Here is a 26,293-nt window from a genome sequence, read left to right as displayed (position 1 = left end):
CAGCTTTGAAGTTAAACTTACCAAACTTGGGTCACTTAGTCATGGGGTCAACCTGAAAGTTTCTGTCACATTTCGGGGACTCTGAAAAGTGGGAGGAGCCACAAACAGCTAATCAGATTTTCCCTATTGACTTCAATGAGAAAATTTAAAAAGCTGACATTCTCACAGTATTTAAGCCAGAATACCCAAACTTGGCACCGTGGGTGACTAGGGTTAAAATTTATAAAAAGTGGGCGGAGTCTACAATGGCCAATCAAATTTCAGCAATTTGTTTAAAGGGAACCTGTCACCGGGATTTTGTGTATAGAGCTGAGGACATGGGTTGCTAGATGGCCGCTAGCACATCTGCAATACCCAGTCACCATAGCTCTGTGTGCTTTTATTGTGTAAAAAAAAAACAATTTGATACATATACAAATTAACCTGAGTTGAGTCCTGTCCCTGACTCTTCTCACGTACAGGACTCATCTCAGGTTAATTTGCTTATGTATCAAATAGTTTTTTTTTACACAATAAAAGCACACAGAGCTATGGGGACTGGGTATTGCAGATGTGCTAGCAGCCATCTAGCAACCCATGTCCCCAGCTCTATACACAAAATCCTGGTGACAGGTTCCCTTCTTAAATGGAAAAATTTAAAACTGCCGCTGCTCTTAGACTGTTAATGGCAGGGTCCTCAAACTTGGCACAGTTGGTCACTGAAGGACTGGGCTTCAAATTCCGAAAAGTGGGCGAGGCCAAAGACAACCAATCAGATTTCTTTGATTGATTTAAATGGGAAAAATAAAAAATGCTGCCATTCTCACATTATTGATGGGCTTCAAATATCACAAATGTGGTCATTGGGTGTTTCCACTTCAAGCTTAGAAAAAAATAAAATTGCTGTCATTTTTACACATTAAATGCCATAATTCCCAAACCTTAAAGTGTTAGTCACTGGGTGACTGTGGTTCACAATTAGGAAAAAAAGGGGCGGGGCAACAACAGCCAATCAGATTTCAGCCATTGACCTTAATGAAAAAAAATATAAATTGCTGCTATTATCACAGTTTAAATGCCAAGTGTCCCAAACTTAGCACAATTACTCACTGGGTGGCTGCGGTCAAAATTTTGGAAAACTCGGTGGAGCCTAAAACAGCCAATCAGATTTTGCCTATTGACTTAAATGTAAAACTTTCAAATACTGCCATTCTCACAGTTTTAAAGTCAGAGGCCCCAAACTTGGCACAGACCATGACTGGGCGACTAGGGTTAAAATTCGGAAAACTGGGCTGAGCTTAAAACAGCCAATCAAATATTACCTAGTGCTATTCAATGGGAATATTTAAATTGCTGCCATCCTTACACTGTTAATGGCAGGGTCTTCAAACTTGGTATGTTCGGTCAATAGGTGACTGTAATTAAAATTTAAAAAGTGGGCGGAGCCAAACACAGCCAGTCAGTTTTTTTTAAATTAATTTAAATGGCAAAAATTAAAAATGCTGCCATTCTCACATTATCGATGTCAAGGAACTCAAATATCACAGATGTGGTCATTGGGTGTTTCCATTTCAAGGTAAGAAAAAGTGGGTGAGGCCACCAACAACCAATCAAATTTCTCTCATTGATTTTCAGTAGAGTGCTACTCCTCCCACAGTTTTAGGAGTACAATTTTAAAACTTTACGCGCTGCTTCGGCCCATAGCCATGAGGGTTGCTTGTGCTTTGTTAAGCAATCCCACCCTCCGTGCCCCTGGGGCTCTAGCGTTTTCAAGCCAACATCCTGTAGTTTCTTCAGAAACCTACGCCATCTAGTTATTACTATTATTTTTCTTGAAAATGAGTACATTATTTTTTCCTTATTGAAAAATAGCTTTCTGTGTTCAAATAACAGCAAATAACCAATGTGGCAATTTATAAAAAAAAATGGCAGCATATTATTTCACTCATGCACGGCTCATGCACACGATCATGTGCTGCCCATTCCGTGCATTGGGGACCACAAATTGCGGTCCCCAATGCACGGGCGTTGTCCGTGTGGCCTGCACTGATGGATGCATTGCGATCCATCCGCATCGCAAAAAAAATAGAGCATTTTTTTTGCTCTGTATCTTCCGGATTGTGGACCAATTCACATGGCCGATGCCCATGTATTGTGGACCCTCTGTTTGCAGGCCACATTACAGGCAGAACTGGCACACTGATATTAGGCAACATCACTGGGGAATTGCTCAAAGTTGAGGATGGAAAGTTTTGTGGGGTAGAACTTTTGTTCACACTGCGCTGTATTTGGCAGACATGTTAAAAGCATGCTGTCAAAAATATGTAACTGAATGCCTACTGACTGACATATATACATAGGAGCTTTTTAAAAAGAGATAAAATGTAGCAGAGAACACTTGGCATTCTTGCTGCGTATTCATATGCTGTTTGAGGCAATTCTCATTCTAAGCGAATGAGCGGCACTATGTTAATGCCATAGTGTGCCATGCTGGTTGCGTTGGCAGCTGCTACATCTGTATGTACAAGTTCAGTATGACAGCATGGTGGCTCAATGATTAGCAATGGTGCCTTGCAGCCCTAGGTCCTGTATCTGCGTGGAGTTTGTATGTTCACCCCATGTTTGCGTGGGTTTCCTCCGGTAACTATGGTTTTCTCCACAATCCAAAGACACACTGATAGGGAACTTAGATTGTGAGCGCCCCTAAGTACAGTAAGTGATGATAATGGCTGTGTGGAATATAGCAGCGCTATGGATGGTTCATTTTAGAACTTTATTTCCCCCTATTAGTCCAAAGAACGGTAAAAAGAAAATCTATATAGCGTGATATACTTCATTTGTTTGCGTACCTGTGTATTAAAAGCAACAATTTTCAGTACAGTTGAGGTAGAGGTATACCAAAGCATGTTCCACAAGGTAACACATTTAGCATTTGTTAGGCTTCTGATAGTCTATGGACACATCAGACATATATGGTAGAATTAGGGCTCATGGATCCGTTTTTATGGCGGACCGTATGCGGAACCATTCACTTCAGTGGGTCTGCAAAAAAAAAACGGAAGTTACTCTGTGTGCATTCCGTTTCCATATGTCCTTATTTACGTTCCGCAAGAAAATAGAACATGTCCTATTATTGTGTGCATTACGGACAAGGATAGTACTGTTCTATGAAAGGCCAGTTGTTCCGTTACGCAAAATAAGGAAAGCAAATGGACGTCATCCGTGTTTTTTGCGGACCCCAAAATACATATGGTCGTCTGCATGAGCCCTTATTCTGTGCATGCAAAATGTTTCATTATCAAGGTGTCTATGATGTACAGTATGTGTGATCCCATGCTCTTGTAGCACAATTTTTTGGAGCTGAGACTCTACCTAACAGGGTGCTGGAACAGAAAGCGCTCTGTGAACCTGCTGATTAATCCTTTATGGGCACCTCATTGATTCTTCGATTTGATAGGTCACTGACTTACTCATGACTTGTATTCTCAGTTTAAGTTAACCGTGGCTTAATGCATGTATTGATATCAGCATGGGATGTATTGATCGCAATTGATTTACAGTAAAATGCAATCTCACTTGCATAAATAGAAATATATTGACTGTCAAGTTGGAAGCTAGTACAGAATGTGTCTTTTTGTTTTTATCATCATATATGGAGCATGATGAAGAAAATAGCTAATTGTGCTTTTATTTTTTGTCTAGGAATAACTTTTCCTATAATGAACTAGAAAAAAAAGGAAAGAAAAATTTTAGTAATGGAGACCAGGGTGGCAGCAATACAAGTAAATCAAGACAAAGGAAATCTACATATGGAAAAATCTAACAGCCCAAGTAATGGCAGCCGAGAATTATTTGTATCAGGTAAGATCAGAAAAAGATGTTAGTTGCAGAATTATTAACTAATGTACCAGACATTTTCCAAGTATAATTTTTATCTTAAAAGTTTATATTATACCGTGGGGGACATTTATGAAATCTGGTCTTAAAGTCAGAAGTGCTGTCACATGTGACGTTTTGTGCAAAATTGTGTGACTTTTGGCCTCCTGCAGCACTCTGTGAATTGAATAGTGAATGGACCAAATATGCCCCTGTACAAAGCTGCTCAGTTTAGGTCCCGTCTTTAAAAAGAAAAATAGGCAAATAATGTCATACCACTTAATGATTACAATCTAATTTGTCAGCTTAAACTATTATCTAGTGAAGCATGGAAGTCCATTTTCTTCCGAAATGTATTCCTAAAGGATCAGCTGAATGGCCTGCTAAAGATAATGAAAGTTGGCAGCTACCAACTAAAGATAGGTTCTAATTGCTTACACAGCAGATGCATGCTGAGCACTGACAAATCTTAAAAAAACTTTCAAGAATTTTAGGAAATACTTTTAGATACAACGCTCACTTGCTTAATTAAGCAGCAAGATTGAGATTTGTAACAGTGTAGTTGGTCTTTGTTGTCTTCATTATTGTTTCTCTGATCATGACCTGTAAAATATATAGTATAATATTAGTTTAAGGTCGTTGCTATTCTTATTACTACTAAAGAATATTTTACTCTTTAGCTAGGATGAATATTTGCTGCTACTACATAATGGAAGCCTCTGTTCACACTACTGTCATTGCTTCTGTTCTTAACCTCTTCCCATCTAGTAACATACTATTAGAACACTGAAGTAATGCCCAGAGATGTAATAGTATGGCACAGAGATGGCACAGGCTCAGGAGCTGGCCCCGTGCCATCGCTTGGAATACACTCTGCTCTCACTGCTTCAATTTAACCCTTAGATGTCGCAATCAGTAGTAACCAGTGACCACAGTATCTGAGTGGTTAGAGGGAATAGTTGTCATGGCATCAAGGGGTGGTCTTGGCTGTTATTACATCATTCCTCTGGTAATCAATTATATATATATGAAAAATGTAAAACTGGGCAGCACTCCAGAAGGTAAAAATGCCAAAAAATACTTTATTTACCCAGAAAGGACTCGCGTGTAAATAAAGTATTTTTTTGCATTTTTACCTTCTGGAGTGCTGCCCATTTTTACATTTTTTATCTATTTGGATTGTCTTATATCCACATTGGGCCAGTTGCACCCTTCTGTCTACATCAGGGACGGTGCTGCCACTTTGTTTTCTTTTGTCTATATATATATATATATTTAAAAAGTATAATTAAGAACTTTTTGCATTTCACATACAGAAAAAATAATTAGTATCACCACAAACATAACAACCTAATCTATTAAGGCTACTTTCACACTAGCGTTCATAGGTCCGTTCGTGAGCTCCGTTTGAAGGAGCTCACGAGCGGACCCGAACGCCTCCGTCCAGCCCTGATGCAGTCTGAATGGAGCGGATCCGCTCAGACTGCATCAGTCTGGCGGCGTTCAGCCTCCGCTCCGCTCGCCTCCGCACGGACAGGCGGACAGCTGAACGCTGCTTGCAGCGTTCAGCTGTCCGCCTGGCCGTGCGGAGGCGAGCGGATCCGTTCAGACTTACAATGTAAGTCAATGGGAATGGATCCGCTTGAAGATGTCACCATATGGCTCAATCTTCAAGCGGATCCGTCCCCCATTGACTTTACATTGAAAGTCTGAACGGATCCGCTCAGGCTACTTTCACACTTAGAATTTTCTCTAAGTTATTAATGCAGACGGATCCGTACTGAACGGAGCCTCCGTCTGCATTAATATGATCGGATCCGTTCAGAACGGATCCGATCGAAAGCTAGTGTGAAAGTAGCCTAAATTATGTGATTCTTTAACCTGTATGGTGAACAACATAACATAACATAACATTGTCTTGTAAACACCTCACCTCCCAAAAAAAAATCTGGGTAAAAATGAGCAAAAAGTTGCTAATATCCCCAAATAAATACTATTAAAACTATAGCTCACTCCACAAAAAGACACTTGATCATGGATCAGTTGGCAGAAAAAGAAAAAAGCTGTGGGTGTCAGAATATTGCAACAGAAAGACATTTTTTATTTTTTAAATCGAAAAACAGGACAAAAACTATTTTTTGGAGCAGCGGCGCAGGTGCAAGATTGACAGGGTCAGTGAAGCATCTAGCCCTATCAATCAAGTGGGAGAGGGGGACTTCTTGACCGTGGAGGTCAAAAAGCGAAATGCATTGGCATGTCTTAAGTGCCAAACTAGGTTGCATCCTTAAAGAGGACCTTTCACCGATCCTGACATTGTGAACTAAGTATACAGACATGGAGAGCGGCGCCTGGGGATCTCACTGCACTTACTATTATCCCCGGGCACCGCTGCGTTCTCCTGCTATGCCCTCCGGTATCTCCGCTCACTAAGTTATAGTAGGCGGAGATTTCAGTCACTAAGTTATAGTAGGCGGAGTCTGCCCTTGTTCTGCTGTAGCGCTGGCCAATCGCAGCGCAGAACTCACAGCCTGGGAGGTTATTTTCTCCCAGGCTGTGAGCTCTGCGATGCGATTGGCCAGCGCTACAGCAGAACAAGGGCAGACTCCGCCTACCATAACTTAGTGAGCGGAGATACTGGAGGGCATAGCAGGAGAAAGGAGAGGCGCCCAGGGATAATAGTAAGTGCAGTGAGGTCCCCGGGTGCTGCTCTCCATGTCTGTATACTTAGTTCACAGTGTCAGGATCGGTGAAAGGTCCTCTTTAAGACCTATTTCACATGAACTAGTTTTCCGTGCGGGTGCAATGCGTGACGTGAACGCGTAGCACCCACACTGAATCCGGACCCATTCGTTTCAATGGGGCTGTGTACATGAGTGGTTTTTTTCACGTATCAGTTCTGCGTTGCGTGAAAATCGCAGCATGTTCTATATTCTGTGTTTTTCACGCAGCCCTGGCCCCATAGAAGTTAATGAGGCTGTGTGAAAAACACATTGCATCCACAAGCAAGTCCGGACGCAATGTGTTTTTCACTGATGGTTGCTAAGAGATGTTGTTTGTAAACCTTCAGCTTTTTATCACGCGCGTGAAAAACGCATCAAAACGCATTGCACCCGCACGGAAAAAACTAAACAACTGAAAGCAATCGCAGACAAAACTGACTGAACTTGCTTGCAAAATGGTGCGGGTTTCCCTAATCCGTCACGCTGGTGTGAAAGAGGCCGAAGGGTTAAATGGATTGTCTTATCAAGAAAATCCATTTCATAATGAATCCACCACAGCAAAGCTGTGACCAGGCACATCAACAAATAAATAAATGGGTTCTCTGGGAATTATTTAAAATGTCCTTGAATATGAGCAGGACTGGTTGCCTTAAATTTTAGAGCTGCCTGGGGAAGGGGGGGTGGCACCCCTCTACACACTACGCTTTGGCACTTGTGTATACACTTGTGTATACTATACACTGGTGAGCGTTCCTGTTAGGCTGCTCTGCCATAATGGCATATGGTAGACAGGATCCCAGCAGAGCAGTGTACTGTGTAGTGAGTCCTCACCTCCCCCTGGGCAGTGCTGCAAGTGGTGGCAACCAGTCCTACTCACATTCTTTGTGTAAAGCCCCTTTCACACGGGCGAGTATTCCGCTCTGGTGCACTGAATCCGGACCCATTCATTTCAATGGGGCTGTGTACATGTGCATTGGTTTTAACACATCACTTGTGCGTTGCGTGAAAATAGCAGCATGTTCTATATTCTGCAATTTTCACGCAGCGCTCGCCCCATAGAAGTGAATTGCAATGTGTTTTTCACGGATGGTTGCTAAGAGCTATTGTTTGTAAACATTCAGTTTTTTATCACGCGTGTGCAAAACGCATTAAATCGCATTTCACCCACGTGAAAAAAACTGAACGAATTTGTTTGCGAAATCGGGCAGTTTTCATTGAACGTATCCACAACGCCTCCGGACCTAATCCGGACACGCTCGTCTGCAAGGGGCCTAAAGGTAACAGTCTGCGAGCCAAATTTATGAAAGTGGCACTTGATAAATTCAGCACAGGCCAACTATTACATGCTGACTTATTCTTACCTGCCACGGCTATGGCAGGTCAGGATTGGAGTGCAGCAGAGACAATTTTTTGGGGAGTTTCCCTATGATAAATAAGGCCAAAGACCAACAAACTCCAAAGGAACGCCCACAAAGCAGCTGAATCTCTGAGACTGACTTTGCAGCTGCAAAAATAACATTAGCCTGTCACAGACTATTGGTAAATGTGTAGTAAAACCACAGAAAAGTTGCAATTTACTCCAAAATAAAAACAAAACCAGCTTGCTAAATAAGGGCCAAAGAACACATGCTAAAAGGACTGCACCTTTAGAAATAAAGAAGTCTCAGTTCTAACATCAAAACACAGACCGGTAGTAAAGCTACAGTACATGAAACCACATACATTACACCAGCAAATGTCCTGACCTCTAATAAGGTCAAGGGGCCACCTAGGCATTTCCCTTAGGCCCTTTTAGACGGGCGAGTATTCTGCGCGGTTGCGATGCGTGCAGTGAACGTATTGCACCCGCACTGAAACCTGACCCATTCATTTCTATGGGGCTGTGCACATGAGCTATGATTTTCACGCATCACTTGTGCGTTGCGTGAAAATCGCAGCAAGCTCTATATTCTGCGTTTTTCATGCAACGCAGGCCCCATAGAAGTGAATGGGGCCGTTTGAAAATCGCAAGCATCCGCAAGCAAGTGCGGATGCGGTGCGATTTTCACACATGGTTGCTAGGTGACAATCGGGATGGGGACCCGATCTGTATTATTTTCCCTTATAACATGGTTATAAGGGAAAATAATAGCATTCTGAATACAGAATGCAAAGTAAAATAGTGATGGAGGGGTTAAAAATTAAAAAAAATTAACTCACCGAGTCCACTTGATCCCGTAGTTGCGGATCTCTGTCTTCTTCTGTAATGTTGAGCTGCCGGCTAAGGACCTGTGGTGACGTCTCATCACATGATCCAATTACATGGTCCCTCACCATGGTGATGAACCATGTGATTGGACCATGTGATGAGCACAGTGACATCATCAAAGGTCTTATTCCTGTGCACAGCAAAGAAGAAGACAGAAGAGATGCTGGCTGCGCGATCAAGTGGATTAAGGTGAGTTATTCAGAATGCTATTAATTTCCCTTATAACCATGTTATAAGGGAAAATAATACAATCTACAGAACACCGATCCCAAGCCCGAACTTCTGTGAAGAAGTTCGGGTTTGGGTAGAAGTTCGGGTTTGGGTACCAAACATGCCGATTTTTCTCATGCCTGTGCAAAACGCATTACAATGTTTTGCACTCGCGCGGAAAAATCGTGCATGTTCCCGCAACGCACCCGCACCTTTTCCCGCAACGCCCATGTGAAAGAGGCCTTATAGCAGCTCCTTGATTTAGCTTTGCACGGTGGCTCATGGGGGTAGGCTCTGAGCCCCCCAATATATAATGTCCATATTCCCTAATAGGTTATAATAAGAGGGGTTGTTGTAATTGGAAAGCATAACAAAGCCTTGAAGATACGACGGATCTATTTTCCAATAGATCCCAAGAAACCTTTTTACTTATAATGATGCCCATAAAGTTTCCACTTGGTTTGCAATTTTCGTTTCTTTTTATGTGGCAAGAAGAGTGCTGCAGAGTAAAGTATCCTTGTCATCTGCCTAACCTTATTTGGCCTATTGTGTTCTGTATTTTATGTTTTTATCCAAAGCAAAATGATTCATACAGAGGAAAAATTAGTGTATAAAGAAAACACGTATACTCCTCTCCTCTTTTGTATCCAGTCTTGTGTTGACTCAAAATACTGGATTAAAAACTGCATGTGTGATTCTAGTCCTACCTTGTCTGTTTTATATCTACGTCTGTGTTTAGCTTAAAAAAAAACCCCATTAGTGTTTTATTTTGGGCGTTGTTATACTGAGTGGAGTTTTTTTTTATGCAGCATACTCTGGGTATGGTTTGTAACTGTGGTTTTTGCTCCATAAACATAGGTAGTAAAACAGCAGAAAATAAACATGTCAGTAAAATCAGCATTAAAAACTCAAAAACAGTTGTTTTTTATTCACACGCAAAAACAATGTCAACCCAGGCTAATAGAACTGCTGAACTGCCTAATTAGAAACCACTTGTAATTCGTTAATATGTACATAAAGATGTAAATGGTAGATCTAGAGCAAGAGAACACGTTTATGAGAATAATAAAACAGTCACAGTCAAGTGGAAGAGAATCTGTCTGCCATACTGATGAATATCTCTCACACTTTTAAGATTATTATTAAGTCAAAAGTGATGGAACTATAAAAAGAACATTTTCAGAGTAATGTATGATCTGTAAGGGCTCATTCGCACGACCGTTGCCCCTCCGGGCCCGTGCTGTGGACCGCAAAATGCGGTCCGCAATGCACTGGCACCGACCGTGGGCCAGCCGCATATGGATTGTGGACCCATTCACTTGAATGGGTCCGCGATCTGTCCGTTCTGCAAAAATGTAGAGCAAGTTCTATCGTTTTGCGGTGCGGAGGCACGGAACGGAAACCCAGGAAGCACTCCGTAGTGCTTCCGTGGGGTTTCCATTCGGTGCTTCCATTCCGTTCCACACCGCATCTCTGGATTTGCAGACCCATTCTAGTCGTGATGCGGAATGCACACAGCCGGTGCCCTGTGTATTGCGGACTCGCCATATGCAGGGTCCGCAATACGGCAACGGTCGTGTTAACGAGCCCTTAGGGCTCTTTCACACCTGCGTTCTTTTCTTCCGGCATAGAGTTCCGTCGTCAGGGCTCTATGCCGGAAGAATACTGATCAGGATTATCCTAATGCATTCTGAATGGACAGTCTGTCCTTCAGGATGCATCAGGATGCCTTCCGTTCCGGAACGGAACGTTTTTTGGCCGCAGCAAATAGCGCAGCATGCTGCGCTTTTTGCTCCGGCCAAAAATCCGGAACACTTGCCGCAAGGCCGGATCCGGAATGAATGCCCATTGAAAGGCATTGATCCGGATCCGGCCTTAAGCTAAACGTCGTTTCGGCGCATTGCCGGATGCGACGTTTAGCTTTTTCTCAATGGTTACCATGGCTGCTGGGACGCTAAAGTCCTGGCAGCCATGGTAAAGTGTAGTGGGGAGCGGGGAGCAGCATACTTACCATCCGTGCGGCTCCCCGGGCGCTCCAGAGTGACGTCAGGGCGCCCCAAGCGCATGGATGACGTGATCGCATGGATCACATGATCCATGCGCATGGGGCGCTCTGACGTCATTCTGGAGCGCCCCGGGAGCCGCACGGACTGTAAGTATACTGCTCCCCCGCTCCCCGCTCCTACTATGGCAACCAGGACTTTAATAGCGTCCTGGGTGCCATAGTAGCACTGAAAGCATTTTGAAGACGGATCCGTCTTCAAATGCTTTCAGTACACTTGCGTTTTTCCGGATCCGGCGTGTAATTCCGGCAAGTGGAGTACACGCCGGATCCGGACAACGCAAGTGTGAAAGAGGCCTTAGACTGTGTTTTTCTTGACATGTCCCCTGAATGAGGGTTTGGGTGGTGATTTTGGGGAAAGGGGGGATATTCAGTGTATTGCATCCACAGTTTTGCTGCTATTAGGCCATCTAATGGATGCCTTTTATTAACAGGACCATTTTGATAATATAAAAAAAAAAATATATATATATATATATATAAAGAAGAACATATATATGTGTGTTCCGCGATCACTCAAAAACGCAACCATCGATTTCAACAAAACTTGGTATACACATCCCTTGCTACCTGGAAATAAATCTTGTGGGGGTCTCAGCTCTCTAGGACGTAGCGTTCCTGAGATATTCCCAAAAGATGCAAATAGGGCACATCACGTGACCTTCATTAGCCAATAGAAGCCTGCAGGTCTTTCTCTTCATATCCCAGCTGCCATACACACGGTCACATGTCCCTTATCAGCCAATAGAAGCTCGCAGGTCCTTAATCTCTTCTACATACACACAGTTTTACACCAGGTTTCCATAACAACCCAGCCATTTTTCTTCTCTGCTGCAGGTCAGCTTTAAAGGGGCAGGGCACTGTGCATGACACTGTTAAAGGGGTATTCCCATCACATAAAATGGTGGGATATCGCTAGGATATGCCCCCGTTGTCTGATAGGTGCAGGTCCCACCTCTGGAACCGGCACCTAGAAGAAGAATGGAGCGAGGAAAGCTGTGGCTGGAGGACCCTGGGGTCCGTCCACCACCAAGCGCTGCTCTCAGAAGTGAAGGGGAGCGGACCGCGCACGGACGGCCCCTGCTCCCATTTATTTCTATGAGGCAGACGGAAATAACTGAGCCAGTGCTCGGCTATTTTCGGAGGTCCCATAGAAATGAATGGAGGGCGGCTGCGCATGCAGCATTTCCCCGATCTGTTCTCATTGTAGGTGCGAGTCCCAGAAGTAGGACCTAGTGATATGCCCCCATTGTCTGAGATGGCAAAACCCCTTTAAGGGAGCGGAGTGCTCTGGAGGTGACAGTTCAGGGGGCGGGTAGGGTGGCCATTTAGGCCACCCTTAAAAGACGGACTTAAAACCCCCACCCCGGGTCCCGCTAAACCACGCCCCCAATCCGTTTAGGCTACACCCCCTCTAACTCTGCAGCCAACGGGGATTGAAAAAGTAAAGGTAAAAATCAGATACTTTTTTTTTTCAAAAGAACATCCCTGCGCTGGACGGAGGACAGGGAGTCTGAAAGCCGGACTGTCTGGCCTAAAACCGAACCTCTGGCCACCCTAGGGGCCGGCCGCTGTGGAGGTCACAGTTAAGGGGATGGTCCGCTATGGAGGTCAGTGTTAAGGGGCAGATTGCTGTAGAGGCCACTATTAAGGGGATGAGGTGTTGTGGAAATCACTGTTAAGGAGATGGGGTACTGTGGGGATCACTAATGAAGGGGCAGCCGCTGTGGCGGTCACTGTTAAAGTGGCAGGCTGCTGTGGAGGTCACGGTTAAGGGGCATGATGCTGTCAAGGTCACTGTTAAAGGGGTGGGCTGCTGTAGAGGTCACTGATAAGGGGGCGGGCACTGTAGAGGTGTCTGTTAAGGGGACAGGGTACTGTGGAGGTAACAGTTAAGGGGAAAGTCCTCTGTGGAGGTCAGTGTTAAGGGGTGGGGGGCTGTGTAGGTCACTGTTAAAGGGACAGGGAACTGTAGATGTCACTGTTATAGTGGATACTGTCTATCTTTTAACGACACACACAAACATTAAATGAAAGAGATGAAATATACCCGTGTGAAGCCGGGTCCTTCTGCTAGTGCACACAAATATTATTCATTCTTGTGTAAATGATTGTCTTAAGAACATTACATTAGCACTTCCATACAAATATTAGCGTAGTTGTAGTATTAATGACAGCATCTGCATGAGTTATGGACGGTATTGTAGTTATCACTTCATCATTACGCACAGATAAAGTAATAGAACTGTTGATGAAATCTCATTTATGTTGTATAATTGAAATATAATGGAGTTATTCCAGGACCTGAATTAGTCTTTGTAGAAACAATTATCTCTCAGATGCTCCTTCTAAGCTGCATTAATGTACAGTTATATCCCACCGCAAATTGTATTATGTTATTACCACATGGAAATGGGAAGAAGGATTGCATTTTTAATGAAACAAATTCTTCCATTTCAATTTGGATTTTAATATTAGATCACTGTGATTAGACCGCGCGTTAGCGTTAAGGAATTGTTAATTGATTTCCGTTAAGAGATAATGATGTAAAAACAACAGAATGCCTTTCTCCAATATGCCAATGGCGTTTTACAGTCTGTGTATACAGGTAATGTCATTTTTATCTGCCTTCAAGAAAATGGATAGCACTCTACAATTTATTTTTATAAATCTATAATTAGACTTATATTTATTCATTTTGATGACATACCATTGTAAGTACAGATTTAAATATAATTATTACATATTCTATGTTTACATTCTGCCTGACACACAATCATTGTGATGTGTGTTTAACTTAGGCCTCATGCACACGGCCGTTGTTTTGATCCGCATCCGAGCAGCAGTTTTGGCGGCTCGGATGCGGACCCATTGACTTCAATGGGGCCGCAAAAGATGCGGACAGCAAAAAAATTATAACCTGTCCTATTCTTGTCCGCGTTTTGCGTTTATGTTTATATAGATTTATATATATAATTTATATATAAATTAAAGGCTGTTCGTGCCGTTCCGCAAATTGCCATTTGTGTTTTGCGAATCCGCGGTTTGCGTAGCGCAAAACAGACAACGGTCGTGTGCATCAGGCCTTAGGAAACTTTCACAGTTTTTTTTTTCCGCTTACACGCCCTTAAATCAGTTACGATCCACCCATATACTATGACTCCCATCTTAGCACGTGTTCACACACAGTGCTGCATGTAATACTAAACTTTTGTACCATATACAATTTATTTTAACATTTAAAAAAATATATTTGGTTTTATATATTTTTTATTCATACCATTACAAGTATAGGCTTCAAATATAATCATTACACCATTTATGTTTATATTTTGCCTGACACACAGTCATTGTGTGTCAATATAGCGTGTTTACTAGATGCAGCCTTAGGCCTCATGCACACGAGCGTATGTATTTTGTGGTCCATAAAAAACGGATCCGCAAAAAATACAGATGACGTCCGTGTGCATTCCGTATGATGCGGAATGGAACAGCTGGCCCCTAATAGAACAGTACTATCCTTGTCCGTAATGCGGACAATAATAGGACATGTTCTATTTTTTTGCGGAATGGAAATATGGACATGCAGAAATATGGACAGAAACAGAATGCAGAATGGGGTACCTTCTATTTTTTTGCGGACCCATTGAAATGAATAGTTCCGCATACGATCTGCAAAAAAAACAGAACGTTCGTGTGCATAAGGCCTTACACAGTGGATCATTTTTTTTCTTTTTTTTTTGTGATACTTTGCCAAACCTGGTTATTACTACCATTTTTATTGCTTATGCCAGTGGATGTACACCTATAGTCAGGTCCATAAATATTGGGACATCGACACAATGCTAACATTTTTGGCTCTATACACCACCACGGTGACTGTGACGAGGGGACATCCTCTGCATCTATAGGAAAGAAGGTTTGTACACAAACATAGAAGAGGATTCTTTACGGTAAGAGCAGTGAGACTTTGGAACTCTCTGCCTGAGGAGGTGGTGATGGTGAGTTCACTAAAAGAGTTCAAGAGGGGCCTGGATGTACAGGGAGTGCAGAATTATTAGGCAAATGAGTATTTTGACCACATCATCCTCTTTATGCATGTTGTCTTACTCCAAGCTGTATAGGCTCGAAAGCCTACTACCAATTAAGCATATTAGTGATGTGCATCTCTGTAATGAGAAGGGGTGTGGTCTAATGACATCAACACCCTATATCAGGTGTGCATAATTATTAGGCAACTTCCTTTCCTTTGGCAAAATGGGTCAAAAGAAGGACTTGACAGGCTCAGAAAAGTCAAAAATAGTGAGATATCTTGCAGAGGGATGCAGCACTCTTAAAATTGCAAAGCTTCTGAAGTATGATCATCGAACAATCAAGCGTTTCATTCAAAATAGTCAACAGGGTCGCAAGAAGCGTGTGGAAAAACCAAGGCGCAAAATAACTGCCCATGAACTGAGAAAAGTCAAGCGTGCAGCTGCCAAGATGCCACTTGCCACCAGTTTGGCCATATTTCAGAGCTGCAACATCACTGGAGTGCCCAAAAGCACAAGGTGTGCAATACTCAGAGACATGGCCAAGGTAAGAAAGGCTGAAAGACGACCACCACTGAACAAGACACACAAGCTGAAACGTCAAGACTGGGCCAAGAAATATCTCAAGACTGATTTTTCTAAGGTTTTATGGACTGATGAAATGAGAGTGAGTCTTGATGGGCCAGATGGATGGGCCCGTGGCTGGATTGGTAAAGGGCAGAGAGCTCCAGTTCGACTCAGACGCCAGCAAGGTGGAGGTGGAGTACTGGTTTGGGCTGGTATCATCAAAGATGAGCTTGTGGGGCCTTTTCGGGTTAAGGTTGGAGTCAAGCTCAACTTCCAGTCCTACTGCCAGTTTCTGGAAGACACCTTATTCAAGCAGTGGTACAGGAAGAAGTCTGCATCCTTCAAGAAAAACATGATTTTCATGCAGGACAATGCTCCATCACACGCGTCCAAGTACTCCACAGCATGGCTGGCAAGAAAGGGTATAAAAGAAGAAAATCTAATGACATGGCCTCCTTGTTCACCTGATCTGAACCCCATTGAGAACCTGTGGTCCATCATCAAATGTGAGATTTACAAGGAGGGAAAACAGTACACCTCTCTGAACAGTGTCTGGGAGGCTGTGGTTGCTGCTGCACGCAATGTTGATGGTGAACAGATCAAAACACTGACAGAATCCATGGATGGCAGGCTTTTGAGTGCCCTTGCAAAGAAAGGTGGCTATATTGGTCACTGATTTGTTTTTGTTTTGTTTTTGAATGTCAGAAATGTATATTTGTGAATGTTGAGATGTTATATTGGTTTCACTGGTAAAAAATAAATAATTGAAATGGGTATATATTTGTTTTTTGCTAAGTTGCCTACTAATTATGCACAGTAATAGTCACCTGCACACACAGATATCCCCCTAAAATAGCTAAAACTAAAAACAAACTAAAAGCGACTTCCAAAAATATTCAGCTTTGATATTAATGAGTTTTTTGGGTTCATTGAGAACATGGTTGTTGTTCAATAATAAAATTAATCCTCAAAAATACAACTTGTCTAATAATTCTGCACTCCCTGTATTTCTGGAGTGTAATAATATTACAGGCTATAGCTACTAGAGAGGGGTCATTGATCCAGGGAGTTAGTCTGATTGCCTGATTGGAGTCGGGAAGGAATTTTTTATTCCCCTAAAGTGAGGAAAATTGGCTTCTACCTCACAGTTTTTTTTGCCTTCCTCTGGATCAACTTGCAGGATGACAGGCCGAACTGGATGGACAAATGTCTTTTTTCGGCCTTATGTACTATGTTACTATGTTACAATGGATTTGAAAGGAAACAAACAAAATGTGCTTTAACTGCAGACTGCCAGCTTTATTTTGAGGGTATTTACATCCAAATCTGGTGAACGGTGTAGGAATTACAACAGTTTGCATATTTGCCTCCCACTTGTTAAGGGACCAAAAGTAATGGCACAGAAAAATAATCATAAATCAAACTTTCACTTTTTTATACTTGGTTGCAAATCCTTTGCAGTCAATTACAGCCTGAAGTCTGGAACGCATAGACATCACCAGATGCTGTGTTTCATCCCTGGTGATGCTCTGCCAGGCCTCTACTGCAACTGTCTTCAGTTGCTGCTTGTTCTTGGGGCATTTTCCCTTCAGTTTTGTCTTCAGCAAGTGAAATGCATGCTCAATCGGATTCAGGTCAGGTGATTGACTTGGCCTTTGCATAACATTCCACTTCTTTCCCTTAAAAAAATCTTTGGTTGCTTTTGCAGTATGCTTTGGGTCATTGTCCATCTGCACTGTGAAGCGCCGTCACATCATCAATAAATACAAGAGAACCAGTTCTATTGACAGCCATACATGCCCACTCCATGACAGTACCACCACCATGCTTCACTGATGAGGTGGTATGCTTAGAATCATGAGCAGTTCCTTTCCTTCTCCATACTCTTCTCTTCCCATCACTCTGGGACAAGTTGATCTTGGTCTCATCTGTCCATAGGATGTTGTTCCATAACTGTGAAGGCTTTTTTAGATGTTGTTTGGCAAACTCTAATCTGGCCTTCCTGTTTTTGAGGCTCACCAATGGTTTACATCTTGTGGTGAACCCTCTGTATTCACTCTGGTGAAGTCTTCTCTTGATAGCTGACTTTGACACACATACACCTACTACCTGGAGATTGTTCTTGATCTGGCCAACTGTTGTGAAGTGTGTTTTCTTCACCAGGGAAAGAATTCTTCGGTCAATCACCACAGTTGTTTTCCTTGGTCTTCCGGGTCTTTTGGTGTTGCTGAGCTCACCGGTGTGTTCCTTCTTTTTAAGAATGTTCCAAACAGTTGTTTTGGCCACGCCAATTTTTTTGCTATCTCTCTGATGGGTTTGTTTTGTTTTTTCAGCCTAATGATGGCTTGCTTCACTGATAGTGACAGCCCTTTGGATCTCATCTTGAGAGTTGACAGCAACAGATTCCAAACGCAAATAGCAGACTTGAAATGAACTCTGGACCTTTTATCTGCTCATTGTAATTGGAATAATGAGGGAATAACACACACCTGGCCATGGAACAGCTGAGAAGCCAATTCTCCCATTACTTTTGATCCCTTAACAAGTGGGAGGCACATATGCAAACTGTTGTAATTCCTGCACCGTTCATCTGATTTGGATGTAAATGCCCTCACATTAAAGCTGACAGTCTGCAGTTCAAGCACATCTTGTTAGTTTCATTCCAAATCCATTGTGGTGGTGTATAGAGCCAAAAATGGTAGAATTGTGTCGATGTCCCAATATTTATGGACCTGACTGTAACATGATCAGTACTCATTTTAAAATACTTGCACACTAATATGATAAGTTTTCCCCACCTGAGATTTTGTCTAATCATCCAGCCATGTGGACAGCCGCAAGAGTGGGGCGGTGATTTATCGAGTTTACTTTCCACTCCATTTAGGGCTGCAGCTATCGATTATTTTAGTAATCAAGTAATTTATCGAATAATCAAACGATTAATTGAGTACTCTAATAAGAAAAAACTAATAAAAAAGAATGTTTTCCTTTATAAAATGTCAGACCCCCCCCCCCCCCGGGTCATTATCAGACCCCTGTGCCACCCTCAGACCCCGTGCCATCAGTACTCTGTGCCATCAATTCCCCCCAGTGCCATCAGTCCTTTGTGCCATCAGCTCCCTCCATGCCATTAGCCCCCCTCAGTGCCAACGGTCCTCTGTGCCATCAGCTCCCCCCAGTGCCATCACCCCCCCCAGTGCCATCAACCCTTTGTGCCATCAGCTCCCCATGCCATCAGTCCTCTGTGTCATCTTTCCCCCAGTGCCATCAGCTCCCCCATGCCATCGTCCCCCCCTCAGTGCCATCAGTCCTCTGTGCCATCAGCTCCCCCCAGTGCCATCACCCCCCCAGTATCATCATTCCTCTGTGCCACCAGCTTCCTTCATGCCATCAGTCCTCTGTGCCATCTGTTCCCCTCAGTGCCATCATCCCCCCCATGTCATCAATCCTATGTGCCATCAGTCCTCCAGTGCCATCGGCTCCCCCATGCTATCAATCCTGTGTGCCATCAGCTCTATGTGCAATTAGTCCTTTGTGCCATCATCCCTTCCAATGCCAGCGTGCCCTCAGCTCCCCCAGTGCTCCCATCTCCTAGTTTCCAGCAGCCCTTTAATATTTACATCTCCCCCCACTGTTATTAATCCTCTGTGCCATCAGCTTCCTCCAGTATTATCACCCCTCATGCCATCATTCCTCTGTACCATCAGTACTCTGTGCCATCAGTCCCCGAGTGCCATCAATCCTGTGTGCTATCAGCTCAATGTGCAATCAGACCTCTGTGCCATCATCCCTTCCAATGCCATCGTTCCCTCAGCTCCCCCAGTGCCCCCATCTCCTAGTCTCCAGCAGCCCTTTAATATTTACATCTCTTGTAGGGGAGCTGCTCTACTATGTCTTGACGATGTGTCAGGAGGACAGTGTAGCCCGGGCCAGCGGGTGACCACGGAGAGGCGAATAATTGTAATTGTTTTGAGCCCTAACGCCATTGGTCAGATTGTTTTTTAAATTTCTCCTGGAGAATGTCCTCATTAGGGCTTGATGAAGTGTGATCTGCGTGAAACGCGTCCCCCCGAAGACACCATGGAGTTTTTTTTTTTATTCATGTAAATAAAAGTTATGTTTTATTTTAAATTCCAAGGCGCTGGACCTATTGAAAATGTGTTACTGAAGACAATACCCATGCCTTTTCTAATCTGACATTACATTTCACATTGGATAGTGAGTAATGCCTCATGTCTGCATACTTTCTTTTCAGGTATTTCTTAATCCACATGTATAGGGCAGTGATGGTGAACCTTATAGAGACCTAGTGCCCAAACTTCAACCGAAAACCCACATATTTATCGCTGAGTGCCAACACAGCAATTTACCCTGAATACTACAGTCCAATATAGTATACAGACGTGGACAAAATTGTTGGTACCCTTTGGTCAATGAAAGAAAAAGTCACAATGGTCACAGAAATAACTTTAATCTGACAAAAGTAATAATAAATTAAAATTCTATAAATGTTAACCAATGAAAGTCAGACATTGTTTTTCAACCATGCTTCAACAGAATTATGTAAAAAAATAAACTCATGAAACAGGCATGGACAAAAATGATGGTACCCCTAGAAAACACAGAACATAATGTGACCAAAGGGACATGTTAATTCAAGGTGTGTCCACTAATTAGCATCACAGGTGTCTACAACCTTGTAATCAGCCATTGGGCCTATATATATGGCTCCAGGTAATCACTGTGTTGTTTGGTGATATGGTGTGTACCACACTCGACATGGACCAGAGGAAGCAAAGGAAAGAGCTGTCTCAAGAGATCAGAAAGAAAATTATAGACAAGCATGTTAAAGGTAAAGGCTATAAGACCATCTCCAAGCAACTAGATGTTCCTGTGAGTACAGTTGCACATATTATTCATAAGTTTAAGATCCATGGGACTGTAGCCAACCTCCCTGGACGTGGCCGCAGGAGGAAAATTGATGACAAATCTAAGAGACGGATAATCCGAATGGTAACAAAAGAGCCTAGAAAGACTTCTAAAGAGATTCAAGGTGAACTTCATGCTCAAGGAACATCAGTGTCAGATCGCACCATCCGTCGTTGTTTGAGCCAAAGTGGACTACATGGGAGACGACCAAGGAGGACACCATTGTTGAAAACGAATCATAAAAAAGCAAGACTGGAATATGCCAAACTACATGTTGACAAGCCACAAAGCTTCTGGGAGAATGTCCTGTGGACAGATGAGACAAAAATCGAAGTTTTTGCCAAGGCACATCAGCTGTATGTTCACAGACGAAAAAATGAAGCATATCAAGAAAAGAACACTGTCCCTACTGTGAAACATGGAGGAGGCTCTGTTATGTTCTGGGGCTGCTTTGCTGCGTCTGGCACAGGGTGTCTTGAATCTGTGCAGGGTACAATGAAATCTCAAGACTATCAAGGAATTCTAGAGAGAAATGTACTAGCCAGTGTCAGAAAGCTTGGTCTCAGTCGCAGGTCATGGGTCTTGCAACAGGACAATGACCCAAAACACACCGCTAAAAACACCCAAGAATGGCTAAGAGGAAAAAATTGGACTATTCTAAAGTGGCCTTCTATGAGCCCTGACCTCAATCCTATTGAGCATCTTTGGAAGGAGCTGAAACATGCAGTCTGGAAAAGGCACCCTTCAAACCGGACACAACTGGAGCAGTTTGCTCATGAGGAGTGGGCCAAAATACCTGCTGAGAGGTGCAGATGTCTCATTGACAGTTACAGGAAGCGTTTGATTGCAGTGATTGCCTCAAAAGGTTGCGCAACAAAATATTAAGTTAGGGGTACCATCATTTTTGTCCATGCCTGTTTCATGAGTTTATTTTTTTACATAATTCTGTTGAAGCATGGTTGAAAAACAATGTCTGACTTTCATTGGTTAACATTTATAGAATTTTAATTTATTATTACTTTTGTCAGATTAAAGTTATTTCTGTGACCATTGTGACTTTTTCTTTCATTGACCAAAGGGTACCAACAATTTTGTCCACGTCTGTATATTCCATGTACTTTATCATTTAGCTATAATAGCACGCCTACATTCAGTGCGCTGCCTGTGCTGTTCATAGTGCGTCCTGTGCTGATGAATTGCAGGAAGGCAAATTGGTACACATTGGTACAAACTTTTTCCAGGGTGCGGTTGCTCACAGAGAGGGCTCAAAGTGCCACTTCTGGCACCTGTGCCATAGGTTTGCCACCACTGGTATAGGGTATACAGTGCCCAGTCTTCACAATTGTACTGATTCTGTCAGCTACCCCAATATCATTGACAGGGAGCTTAGTTTGTGGTGACAACTCCTCACCTTTTAACTGATCAGATGAAAATCTAGCCAGCTGGCACGTGAGGCACTCACCACACCACAGACGCCAACTATAATCACAGTTTAAGTGAAGTTACTCTTTAATATTACATGAGGCATTTGCATTAGATATGCTGATAGCACATTCTTATTGTCTCTTTTTTTTTCTATCTATAGATGATGGCTCCAGTTTTGAAGACACAGATTTCAGTTGGGACGAGTATCTGGAGGAATCAGCATCTGTTGCTGCACCTCACACGTCTTTTAAACATGTATGTATTTGGCTTTCTATTTAGCAAAAAGCGATGTTAAATACTACGTTAGCAGAACACAAGCTAATACCCGGAAACTGGTATCACAAAGCAAATCAGACATCAAAGCCATCAAGCTCACTTCTAAATTCAAGAGAATGTATGGTTAGCCAGGTTTACTTTCATGTTGTATCACATAATTTACTTCTAGTGTGTCCAGTGTTGAATGTATATAGCAGAGGTACTGTATGCTTCTGTGCCTATTCAGGTGAATACTTCGCCATCGAAAATGATAAAAAACAAAAACAAAAAAAAATTATTAAAAAAACCCCAAAACATACAATAGGTTTTTCTTGGAATATAACGTTTTAGGGGAAGCCCCCTAGCCTGCATTGCCTTCAAAGAAATTCATACAGTACCTACTTCCAACCACTCTTATTCCTGCATTCTGGCTCCCCTTCCTCCATCTTTCAGTTCTTGGCTTGGTTTCTTTTGGGCGGGGCTTGGACATGGTCATGTGCACCACTGCAGCCAATGAATCACTTCAGTGTTGGCATGTCCATGAGTCACACATCATTAAAGAGGACCTGTCACCACTCCTGACATTCCTGTTTTAATAGCTCCTTGCATTCCCCATACAATAACAATTCTGGAGCCTCTATTCCGATGTCTCTATGTTGTGCCATTCCTTTATTATTTGCCCTAGAAGTTATGAATGAATTGCTATTAGCCTTCAGTAAGGGTTCAGAGGGGTGGTAACCAGTTGGGGGGGGGGGGGGGGGGTGTACCTGCACAGACTGACTCTATCCAATCAGTGCTGCCATTTTCAGACTGTGCAGGTACACCCCCCCCCCCAACTGGTACCTCCCCTCTGTTCCCTTACTGCAGACTGCTAGCAATTCATTCATAACTTCTAGGGCAAATAATAAAGGAATGGCACAACATAGAGACATCGGAATAGAGGCTCCAGAATTGTTATTGTATGGGGAATGCAAGGAGCTATTAAAACAGGAATGTCAGGAGTGGTGACAGGTCCTCTTTAATGATGTGTGACTCATGGACATGCCAACACTGAAGTGATTCATTGGCTGCAGTGGTGCACATGACCATGTCCAAGTGCAAATAATAAAGGAATGGCACAACATAGAGCGATCGGAATAGAGGCTCCAGAATTGTTAGTACGCGGGGAATGCAGGAAGCTATTAAAATAGGCATGTCAGGAGAGGTGAAAGGTCCTCTTTAAGCCAGTCATTGGCTGCTGTGGTGCACATGGCCATGTCCATCCTCTTGCACTGTGGTGTGTGGATGCCTTTGCCTTTCAGAACATAAAAAAAATAAAAGCAATTCAGACATAAACCAACCAAACATATTGCAAGGGAACGCTTTTTATTTGTATCATATGTCTGGCCCGTAGATGTACTAAGAGTATATACGTTGAGATACCTTATATGTTGAGATAACTTATAGACCTGTGATGGCTGTCCTCTGGCACTCCAGCTGTAGTAAAACTACAACTCCCAAGATGCACACTTGCTTGGTTGTTCTCAGCACTCCATAGAAATGAGTGGAGCATGCTGGGAGTCGTAGTTTCACCACAACTTGAGTGCCGGAGGTTAGCCATCACTGTTATAGATGTATTTGCTGAATGTACTCAATGTGAACACATTAGGTGTTTTGCATTTTTGCCCAATCCTTTTGTTGTCCCAGGAGAAAATACATTGTTGGATATGTGTACATGCAGTGGGGTCGGCAATGACAGACTCTCAGACTCCAGGAATAAAAAATTCAAATAGTGCTTTATTTTTCATCCAGCACAACACAATACAGGGCATCCAAGGCAGCCAAGTTATCTGTCACTTAGGTGAAGCCACAGCACATAATACATAACACAAAACGCGAAATAAACACCTGTCTGTCTGGGCGCTAACTAATACAGAGAACGTTTCTCACATTCAGCATGTCAGGATGATCAGGCTTTGCACAGCCATAAGGACAAACAGCCACCATGCTCTGACCATGACTAAGGCTCTGAATTCTCTATTTATTCCCCAGTAATGAATGCAGAAAGAAGTTGGTTCAGCCTTGCTTCGTGTTAGTCCAAAAAGGCACTTTATTGAAAAGTAATATATACTAAAAACATCCAGATATAGGTTGCATGCGTCTACGCGTTTCGGGCAGAAAACAGTTTAGCCCTTACTCATGACTGTTCAACATACACCAACATCATCACCTTTATAGGGGGAGGTGAGCCACAGCTGAAGCAATCAAGGCATCAAGTGGCTCCTCCCTCCTGGAAAGGCGCTTGGCAAAAAAACTTAGCTAAAAAGGATTAATGTAATTCATCCTGAGTAATTTAGAAGACATAGGAAAAAAGAAGGAAAAGTTAGTATTGAAGGATCAAATCTAATCTTTTATTTAGTCCCTGAGGCTGGTGACTTTCTAGCTGGAAGATCCAGTAGGATTCTATATTTAGTAGTTTCCTTCTGCGGTCACCACCTCTTACTGGTTTATTAACCTTTTCAATACCTTGCACAGACATGTCAGAGGTATCACCACCATGAACTAGCGCAAAATGGAGACTAGCCGCAGAAATGATGTGGTACATCTGAGATGTGTTTTCTTATCCGTGTTTTTATAGTGTAGGAGAGTCCCCGGAATAATAATGGACGGACGATACGTGCCACCAGAGGTCCTGGCCTCGGTGGAGTAAGAACCGGATCATTGCGGTTACAGCGGCGAGTGCTGCTGGCGCAGCGTGTCCGGGCCGGTTCTTACTGGGAACAGGTAAAGAGTGGGGGGGTGCCTGTTCCCCACGGCCAGCCCAGGTTTTTGGTGGAGCTGGGCCTTTAAGAACCCAGCCTGCTGATGATGGGGGTGGGGTGTGTCTTGCTGGGCTGGAGATTTCCACAGACAGAGTCAGTGCTGGTGAAGGAGAGTCTGGGCGCAGCACACATTGAAGGATAGCCCTGGGACCTGTGGTGCTACGAGCCGAAGGGGCTCTGGCCTGAGGGAGACAAAGGCAGGTAGCTTACAAGCCTGCACGACCGCTGTGGTCTGTCCAAAACAAGGTGACTCAAACCTGCTGTTTATTTCCTATGGAAGGACTTTTGTTTTATGCTCTATGTGAATATGCACCTGTGTGGTCTGCACATTGCCTGTTATGCCTTTGGTGTGAATAAAGTCACGGTGTATCACAAAGACTGTCTGTGGGTGCCTCAATACTGCCGCCGCTACCGTAGCCTACCACGAGCACATCCCCACAATAGCATTAATAGTGCAACCTACGTATTGGAACATACACTTAGTGCAGGTGATTAAATATATGGCATAGGTTGTATTACAGTTTAAAAATTATTTTATCACAAAACTTTGACCATTGACACTGGATTCAAACGATTTCGAAATTCTCATATGTTTACAGCAGGTGCAGATGGAACGTCTGCATTTATAGTTTCCTTAGTTGATAACCATGTATTTATTGGTTTCCAAAAACTTTTATTCTGAAAGAGACTGGGACTAACTGTGTTGGCTATGGTGGGGGCTTTGCGTGCCGCATATTTAACCCCATTTTGTGTGACTGCCAACCAATTTTTGTCACATGCTAACACTGGTAAATGCTTTTTGATGATGTTACAGATTTGTGTATATTCGCTGCTGAATTGTGTAACAAAAACATTTTTATTGGTGTACTTTGCATCACAATTCCTTTTCCTGTTTTTTACTGTAGATTTCTTTTGATCCACTAAGAGCAAATGATCTCTATTCATATCTAAGACTTCTTTGTTATATTTTCGCATCTTTTGTTGGGGATATGCTCTGCATGTCAATCTGTTTATAATGTCCTGCGCTTCAGTTTCATAAGTAGTTGTCAGACTACAATTTCTCCTGGCTCTGATCAATTCCCCTTTGGGAATGTTTTTGATTGTATGGGTAGGATGGCATGACCTAGCTTGCAATAAAGTATTGCCAGCTGAGGGTTTCCTGTAAGTGCTAGTGTATATGGAGGCTGTGG

The 26,293-nt window shown here is 43.0% G+C and overlaps 1 protein-coding gene across 11 annotated transcripts in view; it reads left to right on the top strand.

Moving 5' to 3' along the window:
• SFMBT2 (Scm like with four mbt domains 2) overlaps positions 1-26,293 on the top strand; it is a 263,727-nt gene that overhangs the window by 67,752 nt on the left and 169,682 nt on the right. For 10 of the 11 annotated variants that reach the window (XM_044280033.1, XM_044280032.1, XM_044280036.1 and 7 more), the window contains 2 exons: positions 3,682-3,840; positions 22,208-22,302. In XM_044280033.1, the coding sequence (XP_044135968.1) occupies positions 3,735-3,840; positions 22,208-22,302 (201 nt within the window). In that variant the 5' untranslated portion in view covers positions 3,682-3,734. Of the gene's footprint in view, positions 1-3,681; positions 3,841-22,207; positions 22,303-25,299; positions 25,350-26,293 lie in introns of those variants that run through there. The other variant, XM_044280040.1, reaches the window with a different exon arrangement.

Source organism: Bufo gargarizans, chromosome 2, assembly GCF_014858855.1.
Source record: "Bufo gargarizans isolate SCDJY-AF-19 chromosome 2, ASM1485885v1, whole genome shotgun sequence".
Classification (NCBI taxonomy): domain Eukaryota; kingdom Metazoa; phylum Chordata; class Amphibia; order Anura; family Bufonidae; genus Bufo; species Bufo gargarizans.
This window is presented reverse-complemented; position numbering and strand designations above follow the sequence as displayed.